At 37.6% G+C, this 22,984-nt stretch overlaps 2 protein-coding genes across 12 annotated transcripts in view; one reads left to right on the top strand and one right to left on the bottom strand.

The window, feature by feature from the left end:
• The first annotated feature begins 4,156 nt into the window (after window positions 1–4,156).
• Window positions 4,157–10,241, top strand: tcea1 (transcription elongation factor A (SII), 1). Its single transcript, XM_083542044.1, has 10 exons — window positions 4,157–4,530; window positions 5,926–5,988; window positions 6,091–6,196; window positions 6,301–6,403; window positions 6,762–6,907; window positions 7,451–7,507; window positions 7,610–7,764; window positions 8,226–8,372; window positions 9,423–9,494; window positions 9,614–10,241. Exons 1-10 carry the CDS (start codon window positions 4,456–4,458, stop codon window positions 9,620–9,622), a joined length of 933 nt encoding a protein of 310 aa, XP_083398170.1. The 5' UTR covers window positions 4,157–4,455; the 3' UTR covers window positions 9,623–10,241.
• Window positions 10,242–12,960: 2,719 nt separating this feature from the next.
• Window positions 12,961–22,984, bottom strand: part of rgs20 (regulator of G protein signaling 20) — a 19,355-nt gene continuing 9,331 nt past the window's right edge. For 6 of the 11 annotated variants that reach the window (XM_083541865.1, XM_083541855.1, XM_083541861.1 and 3 more), the window contains exons 3-5: window positions 22,470–22,559; window positions 21,808–22,042; window positions 12,961–16,670 (exon numbers count right to left, since the gene is read on the bottom strand). In XM_083541865.1, coding sequence (XP_083397991.1) covers window positions 16,482–16,670; window positions 21,808–22,042; window positions 22,470–22,559 — 514 coding nt within the window. In that variant the 3' untranslated portion in view covers window positions 12,961–16,481. The remainder of the gene's footprint in view (window positions 16,671–21,807; window positions 22,043–22,469; window positions 22,560–22,984) is intronic. The other 5 variants (XM_083541858.1, XM_083541857.1, XM_083541862.1 and 2 more) reach the window with 1 other exon arrangement.

Here is a 22,984-nt window from a genome sequence, read left to right as displayed (position 1 = left end):
GGAGACCCAAACCTGTTCCAGCATGACAATGCCCCTGTGTACAATTCCAGCTCCATGAAAATATGCTTTACATGGGTTGGAGTGGAGGATTTTGAGCAGCCTGTTTTAAAGCTCTGACCTCAACCCTGTAACCCTACCCTACTGTAATGCTTAAAAAGCACATACCATACTTATGACCAGGTGTCGGCAAACCTTTAGCTATATATATATATATATATATATATATATATATATATATATATATATATATATATATATATATATATATATATATATATATATTAGCTAAAGGTTTGCCGACACCTGGTCATAAGTATGGTATGTGCTTTTTAAGCATTACAGTCCACATTTAGTCCCAATTTACTCTTATAATCCGCTCCACTAATCTGGGAAAGTGTTCCACTAGATTTTAGAGAGTACTTCTGCAAATTTGTGCTCATTCGGACACAGGGGTGTTAGCAGGTACTCCTGTAAGTGAGGAGGCCTGGGGTGCAGTCAGCGTTCCATCCTAAAGGTGTTTGGTAGGGTTGAGGTCAGAGCTTTAAAACAGGCTGCTCAAAATCCTCCACTCCAACCCATCTAAAGCATATTTTCATGGAGCTGGATTTGTACACAGGGCCATTGTCATGCTGGAACAGGTTTGGGTCTCCTAGTTCAAATGAAGGGTAAATTTAATAGTACTGCATCCAAAGACATATGTCTATGTTGTGGGCCTCCAACCTTATATATATATATATATATATATATATATATATATATATATATATATATATATATATATATATATATATATATATATATATATATATATATATACATTTGATGATTATTCGTTCATATAAGAAAGTGATGAAATCTTTGGTTCTTGGACAAACATCAGTGGCCTGAGACGTCTTTTACATAATGATATTGCAACAGTTTAATATTCTTGCGATTAAATGTCAAAACATGTTTCTCAGACCAGGGTCCAGGTACCTTCTGGTCATTTAATTTTCGCTTTAGAAAGAGCATTTGAAAAAAATGACCTTCATTTTGATTTTATTCTAAAACTCCAGAACCAGACTACAGAAGAACAAGTCATTTTCCAGTTTCTTTGTGGATGCATGAGAAATGAAATCAGGAAAATTTTAAGAAAAAATACGATTTTGTAATGCCTAATTGCAGAACTGTAAAAGCAATACGTCACAGCATTTGCAGAACACCTGCAGGTGTAAAAGATAGGAGGTGGAGCTGGAGGTATCAGAGCTGAAATGTTAAGGTTTTTGTTGGGAGTAATGAGCATGGACAGGATTAGAAATGAGTTTATTAGAGGGACAGCGCATGTAGGACGTTTTGGAGACAAGGTGAGGGAGGCGAGATTGAGATGGTTTGGACATGTGCAGAGGAGGGACATGGGGTATATCAGTAGGAGAATGCTGAGGATGGAGCCACCAGGAAGGAGGAAAAGAGAAAGACCAAGGAGGAGGTTTATGGATGTGGTGAGGGAAGACATGCAGGTAGTTGGGGTGAAAGAGGCAGATGTAGAGGACAGGGGGGTATGGAGACGGATGATCCGCTGTAGCGACCCCTAATACGAGAAGCCAAAAGAAGAAGTAGTTTGAGATCAGATAGGTTATAAAGATTTAACCACAGCGGATTAAACAGTGAATCTCATATCTCACATCTCTCTCTCTCTCTCTCTCTCTCTCTCTCACACACACACACACACACACACACTGTTCTGGTTGCATTTTCTCAGATCTTATTTACAGCTGTAGTACATTATTTATAAACTTACATTTCACTCCCTACAATATAATAGCATTCAGTTAGCGATGTGACATTATTAGCTTAGACAAACACACTTACCTGACCAAGCAAGCGCAACGCCTGTTGCGTGTCCCCGGTTACCATAACAACGACCCAAACAAAATAGGTATATAAAAGCGTGTGACGCTCCAAACATCAAACAACATTAAACGTCCACTACACTGTCTGACCAAATCTTTCCGCTTATGAATGAATTGTCTGAATCCAGACTACGATTAGTTTGAAATCTCTGATAAAGCTTTTCTCGTGTAGATCACTAGGTCTCAGCCAGATAATAACTGCATACGGTACTCCAGGTAGGAGGTTCATGTCCTGGCTGAAAAGTTGTGGCCTCCATGTCTGATTTAAGGGGTCCGGTAATTCCACGTTATCACCTATTTGTAGCCTTTATAATTATCTTATTAACTGTTCTGTTTTCGCTAAACTTAAAAAGTACGTGTTAGTCATTTTGTTTTGACTGCTCCGTGCTTTCAAAATAGCGCCACCAGAAATGCTTTAAAATCAGACATGCGCAGTATCATCGCAACGAGTTTTTTCATCTTGAAATACCAGGGGTATAAACTATACCTAAACTATAATCTGACTACCTCCAGCTACTTCAAAGCCCTTACAACTGTCACTGTATCATTTGTTTAATAGTTGTAAAATTTTATAATATGTAACACCAGGTAACATTTTATAATATGTAACTCTAGGTACAATTGTGTAATATGTAACGCTAAGTTACAATTTTAGAATATGTAACTCTAGGTACAATTGTATAATATGTAACTCAAGTTAAAATTTTGTAATAAGTAATGCTAAGTTACAATTTTATAATATGTAACTCCAGGTACAATTTTATAAAATGTAACGCTAATTACAATTTTATAAAATGTAACGCTAGTTACATTTTTATAATATGTAACACCAGGTACAATTGTATAATATGTAACACCAGGTAAAATTGTATAATATGTAATGCTAAGTTACAATTTTATAATATGTAACACCAGGTACAATTGTATAATATGTAACGCTAAGTTACAATTTTAGAATATGTAACTCTAGGTACAATTGTATAATATGTAACTGAAGTTAAAATTTTATAATAAGTAATGCTAAGTTACAATTTTATAAAATGTAACGCTAATTACAATTTTATAAAATGTAACGCTAATTACAATTGTATAATATGTAACACCAGGTACAATTGTATAATATGTAACATTAGGTAAAATTTTATAATATGTAATGCTAAGTTACAATTTTATAATATGTAACACCAGGTACAATTGTATAATATGTAACACTAAGTTACAATTTTAGAATATGTAACTCTAGGTACAATTGTATAATATGTAACACCAGGTAAAATTTTATAATATGTAACGCTAAGTTACAATTTTAGAATATGTAACTCTAGGTACAATTGTATAATATGTAACTTTAGTTACAATTTTATAATAAGTAACACCAGGTACAATTTTATAATATGTAACTCTAGTTAAAAGTTTATAATATGTGACTCTAGTTACAATTTTATAATAATTAATGCTAAGTTACAATTTTATAATATGTAACGCTAGTTAAAGTTTTATAATATGTAACACCAGATAAAATTGTACAAGTATCAAACAAATAATACAGTAAGACAATTTGGATTTAAGTTCCAAACAGAGAAATATTCACACCTAAATATTGTGTACAAAAAATGCTTGAAAAAAAATAAATGTATTCATTAAAATTTTTGGTTTATCCAAAAATATTGTTTTTAATTGTTTTTATTTTTTGTTTATGTCAAAGTTGCAGCAACCAAACAAAACCTCTTAGTATGACAAAGAGAAATTTAGTATGAAGAAAAAAAACATTGATCAAAGCTGCATGTGTACATAAACAGATTCACCCTCAGCTCTGCAAAAGCAACATAAAGGGTCAATGCACTGAAATATCTTTTTTAAAATAAAGCTGGGTAAGATAGAAGAGATTAAGTGTTTTATAGGATGCATCCTCATATTTGTAATTCAATGTTTAGAAGACAAGAGTCCACACTTTTTGCCCCTGATGGGATGTTATCAAAGCGGTTATTCTAAAAGGACACAACATATGGGGAAGAAACGACCTCTGAACCAGTAGTCTAATTTCTCTAGTACGACCAGAAGAAGTGATGAAATATAGAAAAGAGACCTGAGATCTAATCGAGTTATTAAGAATCATAATAACAAACTCCCGTACATGGTATTTTATATGTAGACAGAACCTCAGAGTAAGAGAACATGTGACTATCAGGAATGATTTCCCAGGCTAATATTATTATGAACCAGAATCTCATTTTTGTACAAAAAATAAAAATAAAAGATATTGGTCGTTCCAGATAAAGTAACTATGATTTATTATATATGCACGTATGTATGCACGTGTCCTCCATAATACCCACTAAACAGTATTTCTACGGTTGCGTTGTTGTTGTTGTTGTCGTTTAATCGATTACTTCTGTCTCCCCGAACCTGCTCTTGCAGCTCGATTAGCTGTGCCTTTTAAGAGACGTAAACACATCTCCTTCCTGCCTGCGCTGCTCGGCGGGCCGCCGGTGGGCTCTGCGTTAGTCGCGAGAGATTTGTCGGTTTTAAGGCGCTTCTACTCCGCACGAGTGAGTTAGCCTTTACCATGGGGAAGAAGGAAGAGGATGAGGTCATCAGGATCGCGAAGAAGCTCGACAAACTGGCACAGAAGAAAAACGGGGTGAGCTCCTCTGTCATGAATGAATTCCCAAATGCAGAGACCGCGGGATAGAGCGGGCTAACATAATCTAGCCTAGCCTAGCCTAGCCTAGCTTAGCATAGCAAAGAGCGGGGCTGCACGTCCCAAACAGACTTCTAGTGGACATCTAGTGCACTAACGATGAGTCGCCTAGTGTGTATGATTCCTAGCTCAAACCGAGGGAACAGGGATAGGGATCAGGGATCGATTTGGGATTGAGCGGTTTTTTTAAACAAATGGAAAATAGACCCTGGTTTCCTTTGCGTATTTATTTAAACCGGTTGCATGAAATGAATTTATAGCGTAGACCAAGAATAAATGATATAACGAGTGAAGGATGTAGAATTTAATTTGATTTAGAACCCAGTCGAAGGGGTGTGTAAACAATACTAAACAATACGTTTGACATTTGGAAAGTGAAATGTTTCGAAGTGACTTTGCGTCCCAGAGTTTGGACGTAAAAACTAGACAAAGTGGTTTACTAGTGAACTAGTTGGCGCCCGGTTACCTGTTAACCTGGGCAGTTTAGCTACACCATGCTATCTGAATGAACAGCCGAGGTGATGCGCGAGCGCTACTAGTAACTAGTGACTGAGCGCGAGCGTCTCACTGAGCAAACCGAGAACTTCTGATGTGCATCTCCTTCCAGACCTTCTGTATCCTCAGGCTGCAACCATATCGTGAGCTTTTATGATCATTTCAACCATATATAGATGACGCAGTAGACAGTGAAATGAAACAACGTTCCTCCAGAACCCCGATGCTACATACATACAACAATCACAGAAAACAAAAAAACACAGGGCTAAGGACTAGTAAGTGTGGGAGGATCTCCAGAAGAACTTTTGCTGAAGATCTCAAAATCGTACTTGACTGTAATGTTACCGTGCTTCCACTTAGATATGATTTCTTCATATTTAGGAAATAGAATAGAAAGTATTTTACATTACACCATAACCTTCTTTTCTTGGAGTCTTTTATTTACCCCAGATTGTAGTTGTTGAATATCTCAGCTTGTCAGGAAGATCAGCACAGGATCAGCCATAGTTAGGGGCCTTGCTCAAGGGCCCAACAGTGACTGCTTGGCGGTGCTGGGACTCGACCCTCAAACTTTATGATCAGTTATCCAAAGAATGAACCACTGAACCAACACTGCTCTTTATTGCCCTTAAAAAGTTGATTTAATCTGTTTTACTGATGCAATTGTGTTTGCAAAGTTTTCTAGTTCAATAAACGTTAGTAACTCGATCAATATGCATTTGCTGTAATAATTTAATCAATTTGAATATAAACGTTTAAAAATTCATTAGCAACACTCAGTAGGTTATTCAATGATATTTCTTTATGATTATTATTTTACGTTGTATTATCCTTCAGTCAGGGGCTTTGGATCTTCTAAAGGAGCTGAAGATTGTGCCCATGACTTTGGAGTTGCTTCAGGTAATGTATATTTGTTCACAGTAGTGTAAGATCAGGGTCACATTGTTAAACTCGAATCAAATCGAATGTTTTTTTCCCCTTGCGTTTAATCCCCTTCTGCAGTCGACCAGGATCGGGATGTCCGTAAACGCCATCCGGAAGCAAAGCACAGATGACGAGGTGACATCGCTGGCTAAATCTTTAATCAAGTCCTGGAAGAAGCTTTTGGGTACGACCCACATTTGACTGTTTTTGTTGTTGTTGTTGTTGTTTTTTGGAGGTAATTTTAAATGCTACTTTGTCTGATGTATCCATGTGTTATTTGGAGAATAGATGAACCTGCTGGTGGAGATAAAACCTCTGAGGATAAAAAGAAGGAGCCTGCAGCATCGGCCATGTCCCAATCGCAGGGTAGTCCTGAGCCCAGAGAGGAAAGGTGTGTGTGATATTAAAAAAGGAGTTGTGTTCTAATAAGAATGCCAGATGATCAATTGATGTAAATATCAAAATCAGTACAGCATTAGAATTGCATATAAATAACGAGGCCATATGTGGCAAATTACCAGAGGTCTATACAAACTGTTTGCAATATTTGATGCTATAAATTCAGGTCTTATCTGGAATTAGATGCAATTAAAAATAAATAAATAAATTAAACAGGAAACCACACAGTATTTCTTTCTTTTTTCTTTTTTTTCTTTTTACATTTTGTTTATGTGCTTGTTGCTTACACATCTGTTTTGTGTCTCCCTCCCTCACACTCTCACCTCTTTCTGGACCATAATCCTCTTCAGCTCTAGCAGTAATTCAAGCAGTAAAAGCGAGACTGTTGATATGATGCCCACCACCCACATGTCTGCGTTCCCTCGAGCACCAGGAACGTCCGACTCGGTGCGCCTTAAGTGCAGGGAAATGCTGTCCAACGCTCTGCAGACTGGAGGCAAGTCATCCTGCATATGCACCCGTTCTGCTTTCAGTGCCATTCATGCAAAGATTTATGAGTGTAGACGAATTGTAATGAATGGTGCTACCCAGATGGGTTTCTATCAAGGTTTCTTCTTCATGGCATCTCAGAGTTTTTCCTTGCCGTAGTCGCAGTTAATTGATTGATTAATTAATGGATTAAAATGGCTAATTAAATTACAAAATTATTAATAGTTAGGATAAAATCCCAGTAAGAAAGAGGATGATCAGTGCACTGGGCCGCACGAGTGTCATTTAAAGAATGAAACAGGTTCAAGAAAAGCAAAAGCAAGTCTTTGGATGTTCAGCATCCTGTGCATGGTGCCTATAGACTTTACTTGCTTGCAGGCTTCTTCAGCTTTGTTACTGTGCTGCAAATCTAAAGAAACAGCGTTTGCATGATTGTTTGCATGTTTTGGGGGGAGAAAAAAAACCCCGGACCGTTCCATAGTAGTATATATACAACATGTAGCGTTATTTTGTATTTGCAACATAATGCTGTGTTTTCTTTACACATCAGACGACCACATCACCATCGGGGCGGACTGCGACGAACTCGGAGCACAGATCGAGGAATATATCCTTTAAAGAGCCCCAAGACCGAGCCAGGTTCTCTATATGCTGTATGTCTTTTCATAGAAGTCATGATATTTCGAGCAGATCCTTGACCGAACCTCACGCGTCTTCATGGAGTTTAAGAACACGGACATAAAGTACAAGAACCGCGTCCGAAGCCGAATCTCGAACCTCAAGGATATGAAGAACCCCAACTTGAGGAGGAACGTTCTTTGCGGCAACGTGGGTCCAGATCGCATCGCCAAAATGACCGCAGAGGTGAGAGCATCACCGGAACCGCCCCCCCCCACCCCCCACTTAATGAGTAAATGCAAAACCCTAACATGTGTCATCAATCGTACAAACTTGCATTCGATTCTGCTCTAGCCAACCCACAGCTTTGAATGGTTTTGCATATAGATTCATTTTTTTTAAAGAGTAAATTATTCGTGTACTTCATTTCGGTCGGCGTGCAACACACGCTTTCTTGCCTGAAACGAAAGCGACTTCATTTTAAAAGAATTTGGTCAAGAATACACTTGGTCATAAACCCTACTTTTTCCACACACTTTCAAGGGTAGTTATTTGTGAATGGACGTCATCAGACAAACCTGGGTCTTGGGTTTGTAGGTTTTTTTTGGCAGACTGCTCTGTGTGGTGCTGCCCTGTGGAGAAACGCTGTATGTAATTAATGGCCATAGAGGCATGAGCTGTAAGATTGAGTTTGTGTGTGCTGACAGGAAATGGCCAGTGATGAACTGAAGGAGATGCGCAAAAATATGACCAAAGAAGCTATCAGGGACCATCAGATGGCCAAGACTGGAGGCACCCAGACTGACCTGTTCACTTGCGGGAGATGCAAAAAGAATAGATGCACCTACACGCAGGTACGATTGTACACTTTTCAGTGATTTTTCATATGTAATTGTATTTTTCTCCCACTCATGAAATGACAGCCATGAGTTTATTTATTTTTAGTACTACACAAAAACAGTATAATGTTTGAACAAATCTTTCTTATTCTATTTGAAAATTTAACTCCACTTTGTGTAAAACATACTGTTATAATAACCTTCACTCTTTTGGGAAGATGTTCCACTAGATTTTAACATCCACACTCTAAACCATGTAAACCAGTGGTCCCCAACCCCCGGGTACCGGGACGCACAGAAAGAATACCTAACTTACATTCTTTTTGTTTTATTTATTATCTGAACTATGTTTTATTTTGGAAAATGACGATTCTCTCCGCCACATCTGTCTATGACTTATTCTTGATGCATGTCATGATGCCTCGGTCACATGACTTGCCTCCATCCGCTACCTTCTTAAAGGGGCTGCTCCGGCCGCTAACACATAATACATTTTCCACTAAATTGAAACCCCCAAGCGAGCAAAATGAACAAAATACAACACAGTGGATTCACGTTTCTTATTATATTTAGAAAAAAAAATTTTTATGCCGGTCGTATCATTTTATTTTGTTGTATTTATCCACCACACCTTAAAGGCCGGTCCGTAAAAATATTATCCGACATTAATCCATGGCGCAAAAAGGTTGGGGACCACTGATGTAAACCATATCTTCCCACATGTGGCTGGAAAAGTCGGGTGTCACAACATTTCTGTCTCATGAAAGCTAACCCTAACTCTAAGCTAACCCTAACCCTACCTGGAAAAGGTTTGGGTCTCCTAGTTCAAGTGCATGGAACATTTGGCAAAGCAGGTGCTATCTATCAGGTGCTATCAATGTGAAATTGAGAGCACCTGATTAGGTCTATATACCTTATATAAACATTCATCGGATTTATAAAATGGCATATTCGTGAACTTTGAAATTACTTGGTGGAGACTTTTTTTTTATTAAAATTTTTGAGTTTTAATTGAGTTGTCACTAAACTGATACCTTTTGCGACATTTTCAAATTCCCCCTTCAGGTTCAGACTAGAAGTGCGGACGAGCCCATGACCACGTTTGTCTTCTGTAACGATTGCGGAAATAGATGGAAGGTGAGATTTCTATAATTTATAATTTATTTATTTATTTAACCTCTTTTATTCAAGTTTTATTTGTACCTGAACTTTTTGTTCCAGAAATTGTACTGATTCATCATTTTTTGACCCAACAGTTCTGCTGAGGATGAAGCGGGCGTCATCAGTGTAGAGAAATGGCAAAATTCCTGGACCATGACTTTGTACTATCAGCTGATAGGAACTTTACATTTTTTTTTGTTTTTTTCTTCTTCTTCTTCTTCAATTTTTTTTTTTTTAAGGTGGGGGGCCTCCATCATAACCACGGCGGCTATGGACACCATCAATGTTTTTATCATTGTTTTGATCCACACCAAAACAATGTCCTGTTTTAACTTTCTGTATAGCTAGATTCAGCCTTTGTACTATGATCATTGTTTTTTCTTTTTTCTCCCCCTTTAACATAAGTTTTTTTTATATGTGGTCTACTGGAGGTATTTTGGACTACATTCACATGTAGAATGTTTAACCTTGCCCTAATGGAAATTCCCAGTAGTTAGACCATCTTATTTTTTTTAGACTGTTTAACCCAATAAATTGAAAACCGTTAAGGCTTTTACATTTTAAATTCTGGTTTCCTGTTCGCCTGACATCTTTTGAAAATAAGCTAGACATAAGACGACCCTTTCTACTTTTATTCATATTTATATGCATGATTGGCAAATTTCTACTGTTTACATTTTTGTTTTCCATTTCAGGAGTAAAACAATTTTCCAAGACTTAGAATCGGTGTTATATAATCAATGCTTTTACATGTTCACGCCTCTCAACTGTACTGCTCTTCTCTGTTACTCAAACAACTGGACCTGTGGGGGGAGAGGGGGGCAGGGGGCATTCTGTATCTTTTATATCATGTTTCTCATTGATGTCCTACCGGGTTTTGATCCTTCTAGAAGCTTATAAGAGTCCCCTTCAGTCCACTCCGCTGTTGCGATTTGACATCTCAACCATAGCGTTCGCGTGTCTCCGTTCACATTTCTACAGGCTAATTAGCATCCTCTGATGATTTACAAACACTACCTTGGTGGCTGATGCAGACATTCGGTTACACCCATAGATTCAAACTTAGAACAGCACCGGCACCAGTTAGAAGCAGTTAAAAGTAAACTTTTCTCTTGGCTTCGAAATAAATACATGAACCTTACGTAACTAATCAGTAAGAGGTCATCTGTAGATCTCAGAGGAATTTTCTCGCTTCTGCAACTAGAAACATGAAGGTTGGTCATATGCTACCAGTGAGGTTTTAAACACATTAGCAGGCATGATGCTAATTGTTTTTTATCTACAGTGCTGTTAAATTAGCCATTCAGATTAATCAGTAGGTCTCAGAAGTCGTTACAATTTATTTTTAAAGCACACGACTGTTGCCCAAAGTGCTGTACAGAAAATCAAAGGAAGATGCAGACAAAAAGATAAAAGAGGGATTTTCTATTGAGACATAAGCTACATTGTTTTAAAACATGACTGAAAACCAAGATTCGCTGCAGACAGGGAGAACAAGGAGGTGGTAACTCAGTGTTTTAATCTCTTGGTTACTGATGGGAAGGTCTGGCGTTCAAGCCCTGGTATTTCTATTTTTTCACTCTTAGGCCCTTAACCCTCTGTGCTCCAGGGGTGCTGTATCTTGTTTGATCCTGTGTTTTGACTGTTAGGGTTGCACAAGCCAGTGCACTCTTGATGCCGGTCCCAACCAGGATAAATGGGGAGTGTTGAGTTAGGAAATGCATCCAGCGGAAAACCGAATCAAATGTGCGGATCGGTCGAGGCCCGGGTTACCAACGACCGCCACAGGTATTGTTAGCCAACAGGGTACCTGTGGAAATTAAGCTACTGTTGGCCAAAGGAAGACATCTACAGAGATGGCAGGAAAAGGAGAAGTGTAGGAGAGTGGAGGTTTGGGTTGGTACTTTATATTTTGGTGGTATGAATGGTAAAGGAAGAAAGTTAGCTGATTAAAGGTTGTCATGTTTTCAGGAGACCAAGTGGAAAGGTAGTAACATTGGAGGTGGGTTTAAACTGTTCTTTCATGATGTGAATGGAAATAGAACTGATGTAGGGGTGATCCTGAGGGAAGAGTACAGTAAGTGTGTAGTGGATTATATCATTCCACTTCATTTACAATTGTTTTACATCTATGGCATTTGACAGACATCCTTATCCACAATGAATAACATTTATCTCATTCATACAATTGAGCAGGTATGGGGTTAATCATACTATTGTAAGTAATGTCTTTGGATGCGGATATGCATGAAAATATGCTTTGCCTGGGTTGAAGTGGAAGATCCGCTGCTACAGGGCTCTGATCTCAACCCTACTGAACACCTTCGCAACGAATTGGAACGCTGACTGCACCCCAGGCCTCCACCCTACATCAGTACTTGATTTTACTAACACCCTTGTGTCTGAATGACCACAAATCTCCACAAGCACACTCTAAAACTCTAGGGGAACATCTTCCTAGTCGATTGGAGGGAATTAAGAGCAAATTGGAACTAAATGTGGATTGCGATGCACAAAAAGCACATACCATACTTTTACCAATATAGTGTAGCATTTTAGAGTTTCTAGTGTCAGTGAAAAATCAGAAGCTTCCGGAGAGAGAAAATAAAGAAAAATTGTGATAACAGGGACTAGTTTGTTTATGTGAAAGGAACAACACGCAGGTACAAAATAATGATGTTAAATTAAACAAAACTAAACCGGAATTTGGGAATTTGTTGTGCTCTACGAGAAAACCCTTTGATGTGGTAATATCCGTCTCCTTCGCATCAGGCCCGTCTGAAACAGCATTCCCTGATCGGGTATTAATCCTTCTATATTCGAAGAAGCGACCGACGAGAAGTCAGAAGTTTACTTTATGCAGGAGTTTCTCACACGACGCATTCACGTCCGGCTTTTGCATACGAATTTCTTTTTCCCGCTTGCTGTTATCAGAAGGGTTTTGTTGCATTTTCCTGCCACTGCCTTGATGTTTTAACAAGCCTTGTATTAGTGGCTTATTTGAATAACAAGCAGCTGTGAGCTGATTGTTTTTGATGTAGATAATATGTGCATATAAATAAGGACGGCGTGAGGCAGTGGTTTCAAACCCTCTCAAGATCGTCGCTTTTTATATACTAATATTTAGGTGTTAGAAGGTAGAAAATGCACTAATTGGATGGGGGAAAAAATAAACAACAACAGCTTGACTGGGTCTTCTTGATCTGTTATAGTGTGGTCCTGGTGGCAGTAAACAAGTAAACATGGTGTGCTCTTGTGTAGTGTTTTGTGCGCTTTCCCAGGTGCATCCTCTCCAAAAAAAAGGAGTGGAGATACCACTATTATTCTCCATGATAACCCTTACAATGCAGAGCGACTGCTCATAGAAGCTTGGTAGGTCCCCAAGAATTAATATTTGGAGATCTGCAAAAAGGGAAAAAAAAAAAAAAGGCACCACAAGCTGTAAAATTATTGTGCTTTATTTTCATCTTAAAGATTTCAAATGCCCACAGATATTTTTTTTTCCTCAGTTAAGTAAAACAGAAACAGATTACTGTAAACATTCAGATATTATGTGTTTAAAAATGTATACTCTTTTTGTAAACCGATTGGAAAATAACTCTTGCGTACTTTCACAACACAAAAAAAACCCAAATAAAAATATAGGCAGTATCACTTCAAAACCATTGGCTTAGATTGAGGTTGATCTATGTGGTGAATCCATCAGCTCAGATTGCACATATCGAGTAAATAATGAGCAGAAGTACCCCCATGTAATACATACTGGCAGAAGCATGTCTGGACTCGGATCAATCGCATTTTTTTGAATTGTCCTAATCTTGTGAACCTCTTCTTCAAAATGTCCTGACTTCAGTGATGGAAAAAAAATGAAAAACAAGAAAATTAAGTGCAAGAATTGAATTTCAGAAGTCACATCAGGACAAATCACAATCTGAAATTGATCAAAGGCCCCGAGTCTTTTTCTGTGGCAAGAGTTTGATTCAACTATTGCCATAAGAGAGATGTCACACAACTGAATGTCAAGGCACTTCCCCGAGTGAGGATCTTGTCTTTGAGCGACATGAGTCAGGCAACAAAATCATTTACAAAACAATTACAAAAAAAAATCTACTCATCAACAACAACTTGGCCACTGATTCTAGTCAGTCAGTGCTTTCAGAGAGTAACAACACAGTTGAACTGGATTCGGCTACTTTGGTGTCACCTACAAATAGGAGTCCTAAATACTTATCTGTTTTTCTTGTAATCTGGGAAACCAGTGTTTTCAAATCCTGGTCTTGAAGTATCCCTGTACTACATGAGTGAGTTTTACCTCATGGAGGGTTTGTTAAGTAGCTAGAGAGTGAAAAAAAAAACGGAACAGAGCAGAGGGACTTCGAGAACAAAGGATCGGGAAATGCTGATCTAAACCTAAACATATTTGACACAGTAGTGAAATACCTTCAGATAAAAATAGATATATTCATCCCAAGACATTTATAAGTAATTCGGATGATTTTAATACTCACATTTCAATAAGATCTTCAGCCTGCTTTCTAGTATACACAATTATAGGTATAAGCTATACAAATATAGGTAAAGAGTAGCCATCATGTGAGGTCCAGTGGTAAGTGAGGTCCAGTGGTAAGAAACAGTTTTTTAACCAGGTAATGCTAGATAAAAAAAAACATTGATTATGAGCTTAAAGTCGAGAATAATGAATGAAATCAAGATTGGGTAAAGCACAAGAGAACTTCAGTTCGTTTTAGGAAATCTAAAAATGCTTATGGTGTCACAGCATTCATTCATTCATTCATTTGCAAGAGAGTCTGAGTTCAGGCTGCAATCTGACTGAATGTAGAAATCAGCACTGGGATATTTTTTATCTAAGTTATACAAAGTCAATTTTGAGCCTCCCGTTTTGACCTTCTTTGTTTTAGCTCTCGTGTTCCTCAGGTTGATTGCTTTTTGATGTACCCCAGGTCTTGACAGCTCTGGGGGAAAACTGAGTTTGCACATTGGCCATGGATTCATTCCCAAATAGATTTGAACTTGACTTTATTTCTATCAATCAATGCATTTAAGGCTGTCATAAAGAATGTGGTTAAGGAGGCATGTGATTGTGTGTGACCTGGCAATGTGTACAGTGTCTCTAAAACACCTTTTATTGCTTTGAGACACTTGCATGTTCCTTCTGTTTACATGCAACACATATGTATAGAAATGTACCAATGTGCAACTTTATTTTCATTCATAAATACTTATCTAGCATGAACAACAGCCTTACGCACACTTGGCATCTGCACAATGAGTTCTCTAAACATTCAGCTGATTCTTGTAAAACTCGCCATAGGTGTTCTTTACTAGCTGGAGATTTCTTTCTAACCTTTTGCTATTCAGCAGTTCAATATAGTTTAGGTTTAGTTTAGGATTTATTTCCACGATAGATTATGCTTCGACCGACTGTTTGCTCTCTAAATAAGTCTTACAAAGCTTGGACGTCTGCTTCAGGTCATTTTCTTGTTGTATGGTGGTTTTAATTAGCCGCAGTCCAGACGAATGGTGCGAAAGTTCGGAATTATAGCCATTTTGGTTTGGTATTTTTTTCATCCCCAAACCATAAAACTTCCACCTCTGTGTTTGACTGGCAGTCTGCTAACATCTTCTCTTTTGTTCTTTCTCTTACATAAGTTCCACTGTTGATTGTCAAATTTAGACTGTCCACAGAACTGTCTTCCAGTCATCCACTGTCCAATTCTTGTGTGTTTTTGCTTTTTACCTAGTTTGTTGCATGTAAACAAGAGGAACATGCATGTCTCGAAAACGATAAAAGACAGGGTTTTGCGAAACTTTTGACAAGCTCTGTATGCTGTATTTTAATTTTAATTTGCGTACGGTTGAGTTTTGCATGATTGCTACACTGGCCAGGTCTCTCTTGTAAAAAAAAAAAAAAATTAAAATAGGAAAGTGATCTCAAAGGGACTTCCCGGTTAAATAAAGGTAAAATGAAAAACATTTATAAAAATAAAGAATGGATTATTTGAACTTAGAGGGTTTGTCATAACTGCTACCAAGTATCAAGAAGATTCAAAATAATTAAACCTGAAATACAAAGATGATAGGATTTAACCTAAAGGCTGCATCGTAGTAAATTGTGATATCATAGCCACCAATTTCCAAGCCATTCAAGAGAAAGAAAATGAATTGTGCCATTAAATAAATGTGAAGATTGGGCATGTTAAGATTTGATATTCATTTCTTACAAGAAATACAGGGTCTCACTATCTCTGCCTTTAACAATGATTTTTTTCAGAAGATATTTTTTAAAATAGTGTCCTATCGTAAATATCATTGAAGTAATGAATATCTTTTTCCAATTAGACATGCTAAGCTATTATGACAGGAAACAGGTAGTGAAATATTACAGTATAGCACACAGTTTCCTTCGCATAACGCTGCTGTGTTGCCAAGACTTGATCTGTGATTCTCATATGCATTGTCTAGACGTTACATGATTTGCTTTTCTTGGTGTATTTCTAAGACAAGTGGAAAATACTACAGATTTATAAATATATCTAATGTGTTTACCCATTAGAGATATAATATAGCCCATACCGGGCAACACATCATGGTTTAAAGTGAAGACAAAATAAAAGGTCATTTTACAATTCAAAACACAAACAAAATAGAGAATTTTCTTTTTTCAAAAAATATGAAAATGCACTGATAATCCTTTGGAGCTTCTTGCTATGTTGATTTGTAGCAGTACTTGTGGTATTGAGCCCTCAGGAGATTTGAGACATTGTTTTAAAATCCAGTGACCTGGAGACCTGAGTGTCTTGTTCAGGTACAGATCTCTAACGTGGTAAAATCCCTGGGAGGACAAGCAGTGAGGTCCTTTTAAACAAACTCCACTTAATGAAAAAAAGGAACCCAAAAAAAAGAAGAAAGGAAAAAGGAGAATTCGAGTGGGATCACAGAGATTTAAGATTCTGGACATTGCTCCGAGACGCTCTTGAGTAGGTTTTTGTAGACAGGGGAGTTCATGAAGCGTGGGTACGAGTCTCTTTGCATTAAGGTGTAAATCTGGAGCTGGGCATCATCGAATGTGTGAGATGTGGGCTCCAGCATGTTCTTGTTTATTACCTCCCGAACGCGTGAATCCAGGCTTACCTGGTAGAGGAACAAAAAGTTATTGCAGGTGTAATAAAAAAAATCCTGCTTCATCTCAAACACTAAGATGAAGTGAAACTGCTGCAAATTTCTGCTTTTTACTTTTTGACACATTCCTGACCTTGAACTGGGTGTCTTAAAACATAGAAACACACTGGAATGTTATTTAAACCATGTAACAGTACAGTAAGAGCCAGGGCAATCATGTTTGTGGCATTAGGCATACCCTTATCTAGAACACACTACAATTTTCTCATTAATACAACTGAACAGGCCTTGCTCAAGGTCTCCACAGTGGCATTTTGGTGGCACTGGGATTTAAATGCCTGACTTTTCATTCAGAAATCCAGCATCTTAACCACTAAACTACCACATCTGAAATTCATTGCAGTATGCATTATTTAATTGCTTTGTAACTTTTTCTCACATAAGCTGCTTATTTTTTTTTTTTTTTTCCAAAGAGATGATGGAAGCAGTTGAGGGTTAATTGGCTTGTTCACGGACACATCAGTGGTAGCTTGAAAACACTAAACACTATCAGAAGCACTGACCTATATTTACAACCTAAATTCTAATATTTGCTCCATGAAATTGTATTAATTTATTCCAGACAGTTTATTCTCTTCATTTCGTAGCGTTTCTCTTGGTTGCACTGCTTCCAGTACGTGTATGTGGATGTTAGATTTTTTGTCCGATCAGATTTTAGCCTCTATGTGCTGCCATGTCAATCTAATCTGCCCAGGGCCTTCAGAGTTAGTACTGCTGGCCCTTTAACCATAGAGTATATTATCAATGGTTCTGTTTCTTTAACCAATCAGATTTCAAATTCGCCTCACAGGGCAGCTAGCTGGCCCAGAATAGCGTCAGCATTTTTCCGTCCTCTAATTGGTTGGTCTTAGGGAAACTGTTCCAGCCAAGTTCAACTGGAAAAACAGGTGTACACATTAATACATCAGAGTTAGACTTTTTTTGGATGTGTTGGTAAGGTGTCCACATATGCATGACACATAATGTGTATAAGTGTATAAACACACGTCTTAGCCTGTGTACAGCAAGATTTCTAGCATGAAGAGCTTCAATGTTTGCTGGCTTACATAGTTTTCAACATGGATGAATTCAGCAGCTACTTACACAGGTCAATCCATATCCATATCCATATCCATCATCTTTACTCAAAACTCCAATGATTCAAATATAGACATTTCCAAGCCACATTCATGTTTGATGTAATTGTTTTTAAAAATTGGTATACTCATTTGAGATATATTTGATTGCAAAAAAGTAGCAAAAAAAATGCCTGGACAATGTTTAACGGAAACAGACTTATGCTGAGTTTGCTTTCTTAACTTCCTGAACTCTCCAATGCCATTTGCTGAATTGAGATCACTTTCTGTTCAATATTTAAAAAAAATCTGTGTAATGGAGTACAGACTTAAACCTTGATGAGATCTTAATAATGGGACATAAACCATTTCATATATGCTTCATAAACGCATCTAACCCTATTTATCAAGTATCGCATGGCGGGACACTGCAGCTACGTTCACAGTAAACATTGACTGAACTTGTACTATAGCAATCAGAAACAATTACATGACACATGCCCTACGTGTCAGCAAGGAACTACACCCCAATAATCTTCTAGTGACCATTTGTTACAGTGACATTTCCATTTGTATTATATTGTATTATCATACACTTCTAACATCTGCACGTACTGCCTTCTCTCAAGTCAACAGGATTTACCTCATGACATATCGCTCCTGCATCACGATTTGCTCTTCTACACATAATGTAGCATTAGGAAACAACAACTGGCATTAGACTAGACTGCGAGGGGGCTATTTACTTGGACAACTAAGTGTCTACAATTACTGAATGCTTACGCATCAGTAGAATGCCTAAGTGTTAAATAGGAAACTGTCATTCCTACCTGTTACAATGACCTAAGGAAGGTATTCTAACCCCCAAGACCCCCCCCCCCCCCCCAAGCATATGAGTATGTTTAGCTCATATGCTTCACTTTTTTCTGTTTAAAGGGGTAGAAGGATAGCAGCATCTGTTGATGCATAGATTATCCAAGAAATTGACATCCTGCATGGATCCTTTAACACCTTATAATTAATTATTAAATAAAATAAAAAATTATGAGTGAAAAGTTGACAGTTTTAGATTTTTTTTTTTACATTGCTCACACCAGTGATTCTACAGCAGGGCTGGGATTTGACCCTACAACCTTCACCGGGCCATCTCACAAGCCCAAGAACCTACTTAACAACCTCTATTACTACTAAAGCAGAGGAGAACATGAGTCATAAATACATCTGGTTGGTTTCATGATTTTTGTTAAACAGAAACCTGACTGACCAGGCTAGAAGGTGGTGGATAGCATAATGTAATAACAGGTAAACAGTTAAATAATTGTATTAACACACAGACTAAGGACCACTAACTTAATTCTGAAAGAGGACAATTCTGCCATATCATTATGCTCTGTTACGGTATCAAGTTTGCGTCTTTTTTCAGCTATGATCAGACTTCTCTTCTTTGATTGCACCTAATATATCTGTCTTGTGCTTTTTCTTTTTACACTGCGCCTTATTTTGCTCAGATTCACCAAAATCATTCACCTTCAAATATATCACGACTAGGTTTTTATATATGGGTGCAGTTGCCCATCATGAATTACATTACATTTAACCATGCAAAAAAAACCTTTTGCTTTGTGAATGTCAGTAGGGAATATATATATATTTTCTTTATCTTGTTATTGAACCTACCTGTCCTCCAGGCATCTACAAATAAAAAACTAAGAGCTCGGTCATGAAATCTGTCTTGGGTGCCAAGTGATCTATCCACTCATGTAAAGCTATAAACAGTTGAATTGCATTACTCTATCAGTGTTGTGTCTTGTCCAGTGAGCAGCTGCATGATTTAAAATAATTCACAAAAATTGATCTCCCGAGTGCAATAAATCTAATTTGTATTTATGATGGTGTTCACTGGAAGAGTGTGTGTATAACCACTAGTGGAAACTACAAATAATCATACCCTATGGCCCTGATAATACTCCCCTCCCATATTCTAACTGCTAAACATGTTTTCTACCAGTCTACCATTTTGTCTGTAAATTACATTTGAAAACCGAAATGCCCATTTGAACTTCCTCCTCTTTGCTGACTACCTCATTGCACAATCATTGTAAACTTTGATGGTTGTGAGGTTGCAGTGCTTTGCTAAAGACAAGGTGGTTTTCTAAAATACACGTGCAATGAAATCTGTAGGCGGTTAAACTGGCTTTAAGGAATCTGAGATACTGGTTGGAGGAAACCCAAGAATCTTTAAGTGCTATCACAACAACCTTGAATACATTTAAACTGGCAAAACCCCTGACCTCAGACAAGCCAGGGATTGGAAAACAAATGCAATCGTAAATTGATTTCTGGCGTCTCTTTTCCTTATTAAATCATCCCAATACTTTCAGAGTTGTGGAGATCAAGTATTAAATCAGGTAATTCTTCATTATGGGAGTCTATCATGAAAATTAAAGAGCCAATGATTATATCTGAGTACCACCCACAGGCTAACAGGCAAGACAGGAGATGGAACTAAACCAAAAAAACTGGGAGGAACCTGAGAAATTCATCATACTAAGGTTCATCATTGCAAAAGCTTTCCCACACAACGCTCTTCTGTTGTCACTGCACTGCATCTATTGTACTGTGCATTCACTCTACTGTGTGTTTTGTTCTGTTTACTTATTGTCTCGCACTCGTCTCACTCTTGTGTATTTGCACTTTATAAAGTCTTGTGTAATATAATACAGTACTGTTAAGTGTTCCACCATAATCCTGGATCAACAACATTTCTTTTCTGAATATGTACTAGCTATATAGTAGAGCGACAATAAAAAGCCACTTGACTTGACTATGGTCTGGTTGTTTCGCACAGGCCGAGACCACCTAAAATTCATTACAGCTTTCACGCAGAAACCGAACCTGCTTTAAGAGCATTCTTGCTTATAAGTCTCTCTTATGTTTGAGAATCTGACATACACATTGAGGTTTCTTAAGTGATGACACAATACAATGATACGGCCAGTCAATTAGAACTGCCCATGTCTCGGTTGCTTTTTCAAGTGTCTGCATTTTACTGAAGTATTTCAATTTGGCGAGATTTTACTTTAAATTCACTACATTTCAAAGTCAAATATCGTACGTTTTACTTAACTAAAATTTGCGGAATCAGTAATTTATTTTTATTTATGAGCGGATAAAATGTTAACTGGTCAAGCGTGCCGCGATCCACCAATCAGGGTCGAGCTTGCGCTCCGTTCTGAACTTGTTTTGATTGCCGGTTGGTGGTATCTACTTATCACGGTCATACAGTTCAGCATCAGTTCAACAGCAGAACATTTTGAAAGGAATAAATAATGGCAGAAACTCCTCACTCTCGCTTGCTACAACACCTGTAGCCTTATTTGTGCGATTTTCTTTAAGAAGTTGAAAAGTAGGTTTTGTGCTCATGGTCATTTCATAGATATCAATCAGTGTTTGAATTCGTTTTATTAATAGATTGAAATTGTAATAGATTCTAAAAGTAACATTAGAGTCTTTATAGATAAACTGAGTTGATTAAGTAAAGAGTCTTGTGACAAAAATTATAATAGGAACATTATAGCCATAATAAATCAAAATACTTAAGTACATTGCAAATACTTATGTACGTTTACTCAAGTGAAGGTTTAAAGGGAGCCCTTTTACTTTTACTGGAGTCATATTTTACATAATGTATCTCTACTGTAACTTAACTACATGGTTTGTGTACTTTGTTCCACTGCTTTATTGTTTAATTATAATCTATGTTTTTTAGTTTCTCAACTAGTTTTTTGTTTCTACCAGTTGTTACCTAATGGATTTTCACTGTTGAATACCCAAAAGTATTATTTAATTTTTTGCCTATTAATAACCATGAAAAGCCATAGTGAATACACTATTTGATTTGCATATAATAGCTTTAAGTCATGGCAAAAATTTAGAGGTGGTGGAACACGTTTCATTTGGAGAGAGTGGCCTATGCTTTCTAGTGTGGCACAAATCACATAATGCACATTCACTCCCATATAAAAAGCACACACCTCTTTGGGTGAGAGGATGGAAACGTAGTCCTCGTATATGAGGCGTGCCTTTTCCTTGATGATGCTCTTGTTGGTCTCCTTGCTGAACTCTTCACAGGCGAGCCAGAAGAGCATGTTCTCCTCACTGAACTCAGTGCGTAGAAATTGCCGGAAGGCGCAAAGTCCAGCTGGGCAACGCATCAGCTTGTCAAAAGATTGCCCCCATGAGCACACTTCATCCATAGTGGGCTTTGGACTGCTCCCCCAAAATAAAACAAAAAACAGGTGATTCAAAAGTTTTCACCATGAACAGCTCGAATGTATGCAGCAAGCACAGCATTAACATGCTATTTTTATCTCTGAGGGAAAGAAAGTGTCAACAAGGGTGTTCTTGCAATGGTACAACAAAGTACATGATCTCAAATAGAGAAGTTTAAAGCCTCAGTGTACACAAATACTGTACTGTCTTTGTGCTACTTAAATATTTATGACTACTTCATGGAAATTTGGTGATAGTGTATTAAATTGGCTTCCAATATAATAAACATTATGAAGTGTTATATTGCCCTCAGATTCATTAATTATGATGCTTTGCTGAAATGTTTTACATCACGGCTACTAATTATACTAAAGGTATTACATCCTAATAAGAGTTATCTCATTTCGAACACAAATTAACCAACCTCTCCTCGCAGTCACCGGGGTCCTCGGCTTTGACGTCGTGCGAGGCTTTCCGGTTCCTCTCCTCCCTGTCTTCATTCCTAACAGTGAGACTGCAAGGTATTAAGCACATCATAATCCGACAGAGACACCACACACAGGAAACTAGGATGTTTTCAGTGTCTGGTTCCATATTATTATTGCTATTATCATTATTATTGAACATCTAATCTTCTGATGTTTAACGACTGACCTAGGAGTCCATTTTTGTATCCAATGCTAGATGGCCATGTGTAAAGACTTAAGAGATACTACATAATTCCAGTACATCACAAATTTTCATGATCTCTTTCGCTGTACAGTGCATATAGTGATGATATGAACTATAGTTCAATGCCCACATGACCATTGTTGGCTGTAGCTTTCTATCTAGCCATGAAATAAGCCGTCTGAGTCACCTCATTAGAATCCTAGAGATGACTCAAAGCTACATTTTCAATCAATGTGCAGATGAGGTTTGGTGTGAAGGAATGAGAAG

The sequence above is a fragment of the Silurus aristotelis genome (assembly GCF_946808225.1).
Source record: "Silurus aristotelis genome assembly, chromosome: 5".
In the NCBI taxonomy this organism is placed as follows: domain Eukaryota; kingdom Metazoa; phylum Chordata; class Actinopteri; order Siluriformes; family Siluridae; genus Silurus; species Silurus aristotelis.
This window is presented reverse-complemented; position numbering and strand designations above follow the sequence as displayed.

Coding starts and splice junctions, on each gene's coding strand:
- tcea1 (XM_083542044.1), top strand. CDS start 4,456: ATGGGGAAGAAGGAAGAGGATGAGGTCATCAGGATCGCGAAGAAGCTC. Junction 4,531..5,925: donor TGGCACAGAAGAAAAACGGG/GTGAGCTCCTCT, acceptor ATTATCCTTCAG/TCAGGGGCTTTGGATCTTCT. Junction 6,908..7,450: donor CAACGCTCTGCAGACTGGAG/GCAAGTCATCCT, acceptor TTTACACATCAG/ACGACCACATCACCATCGGG.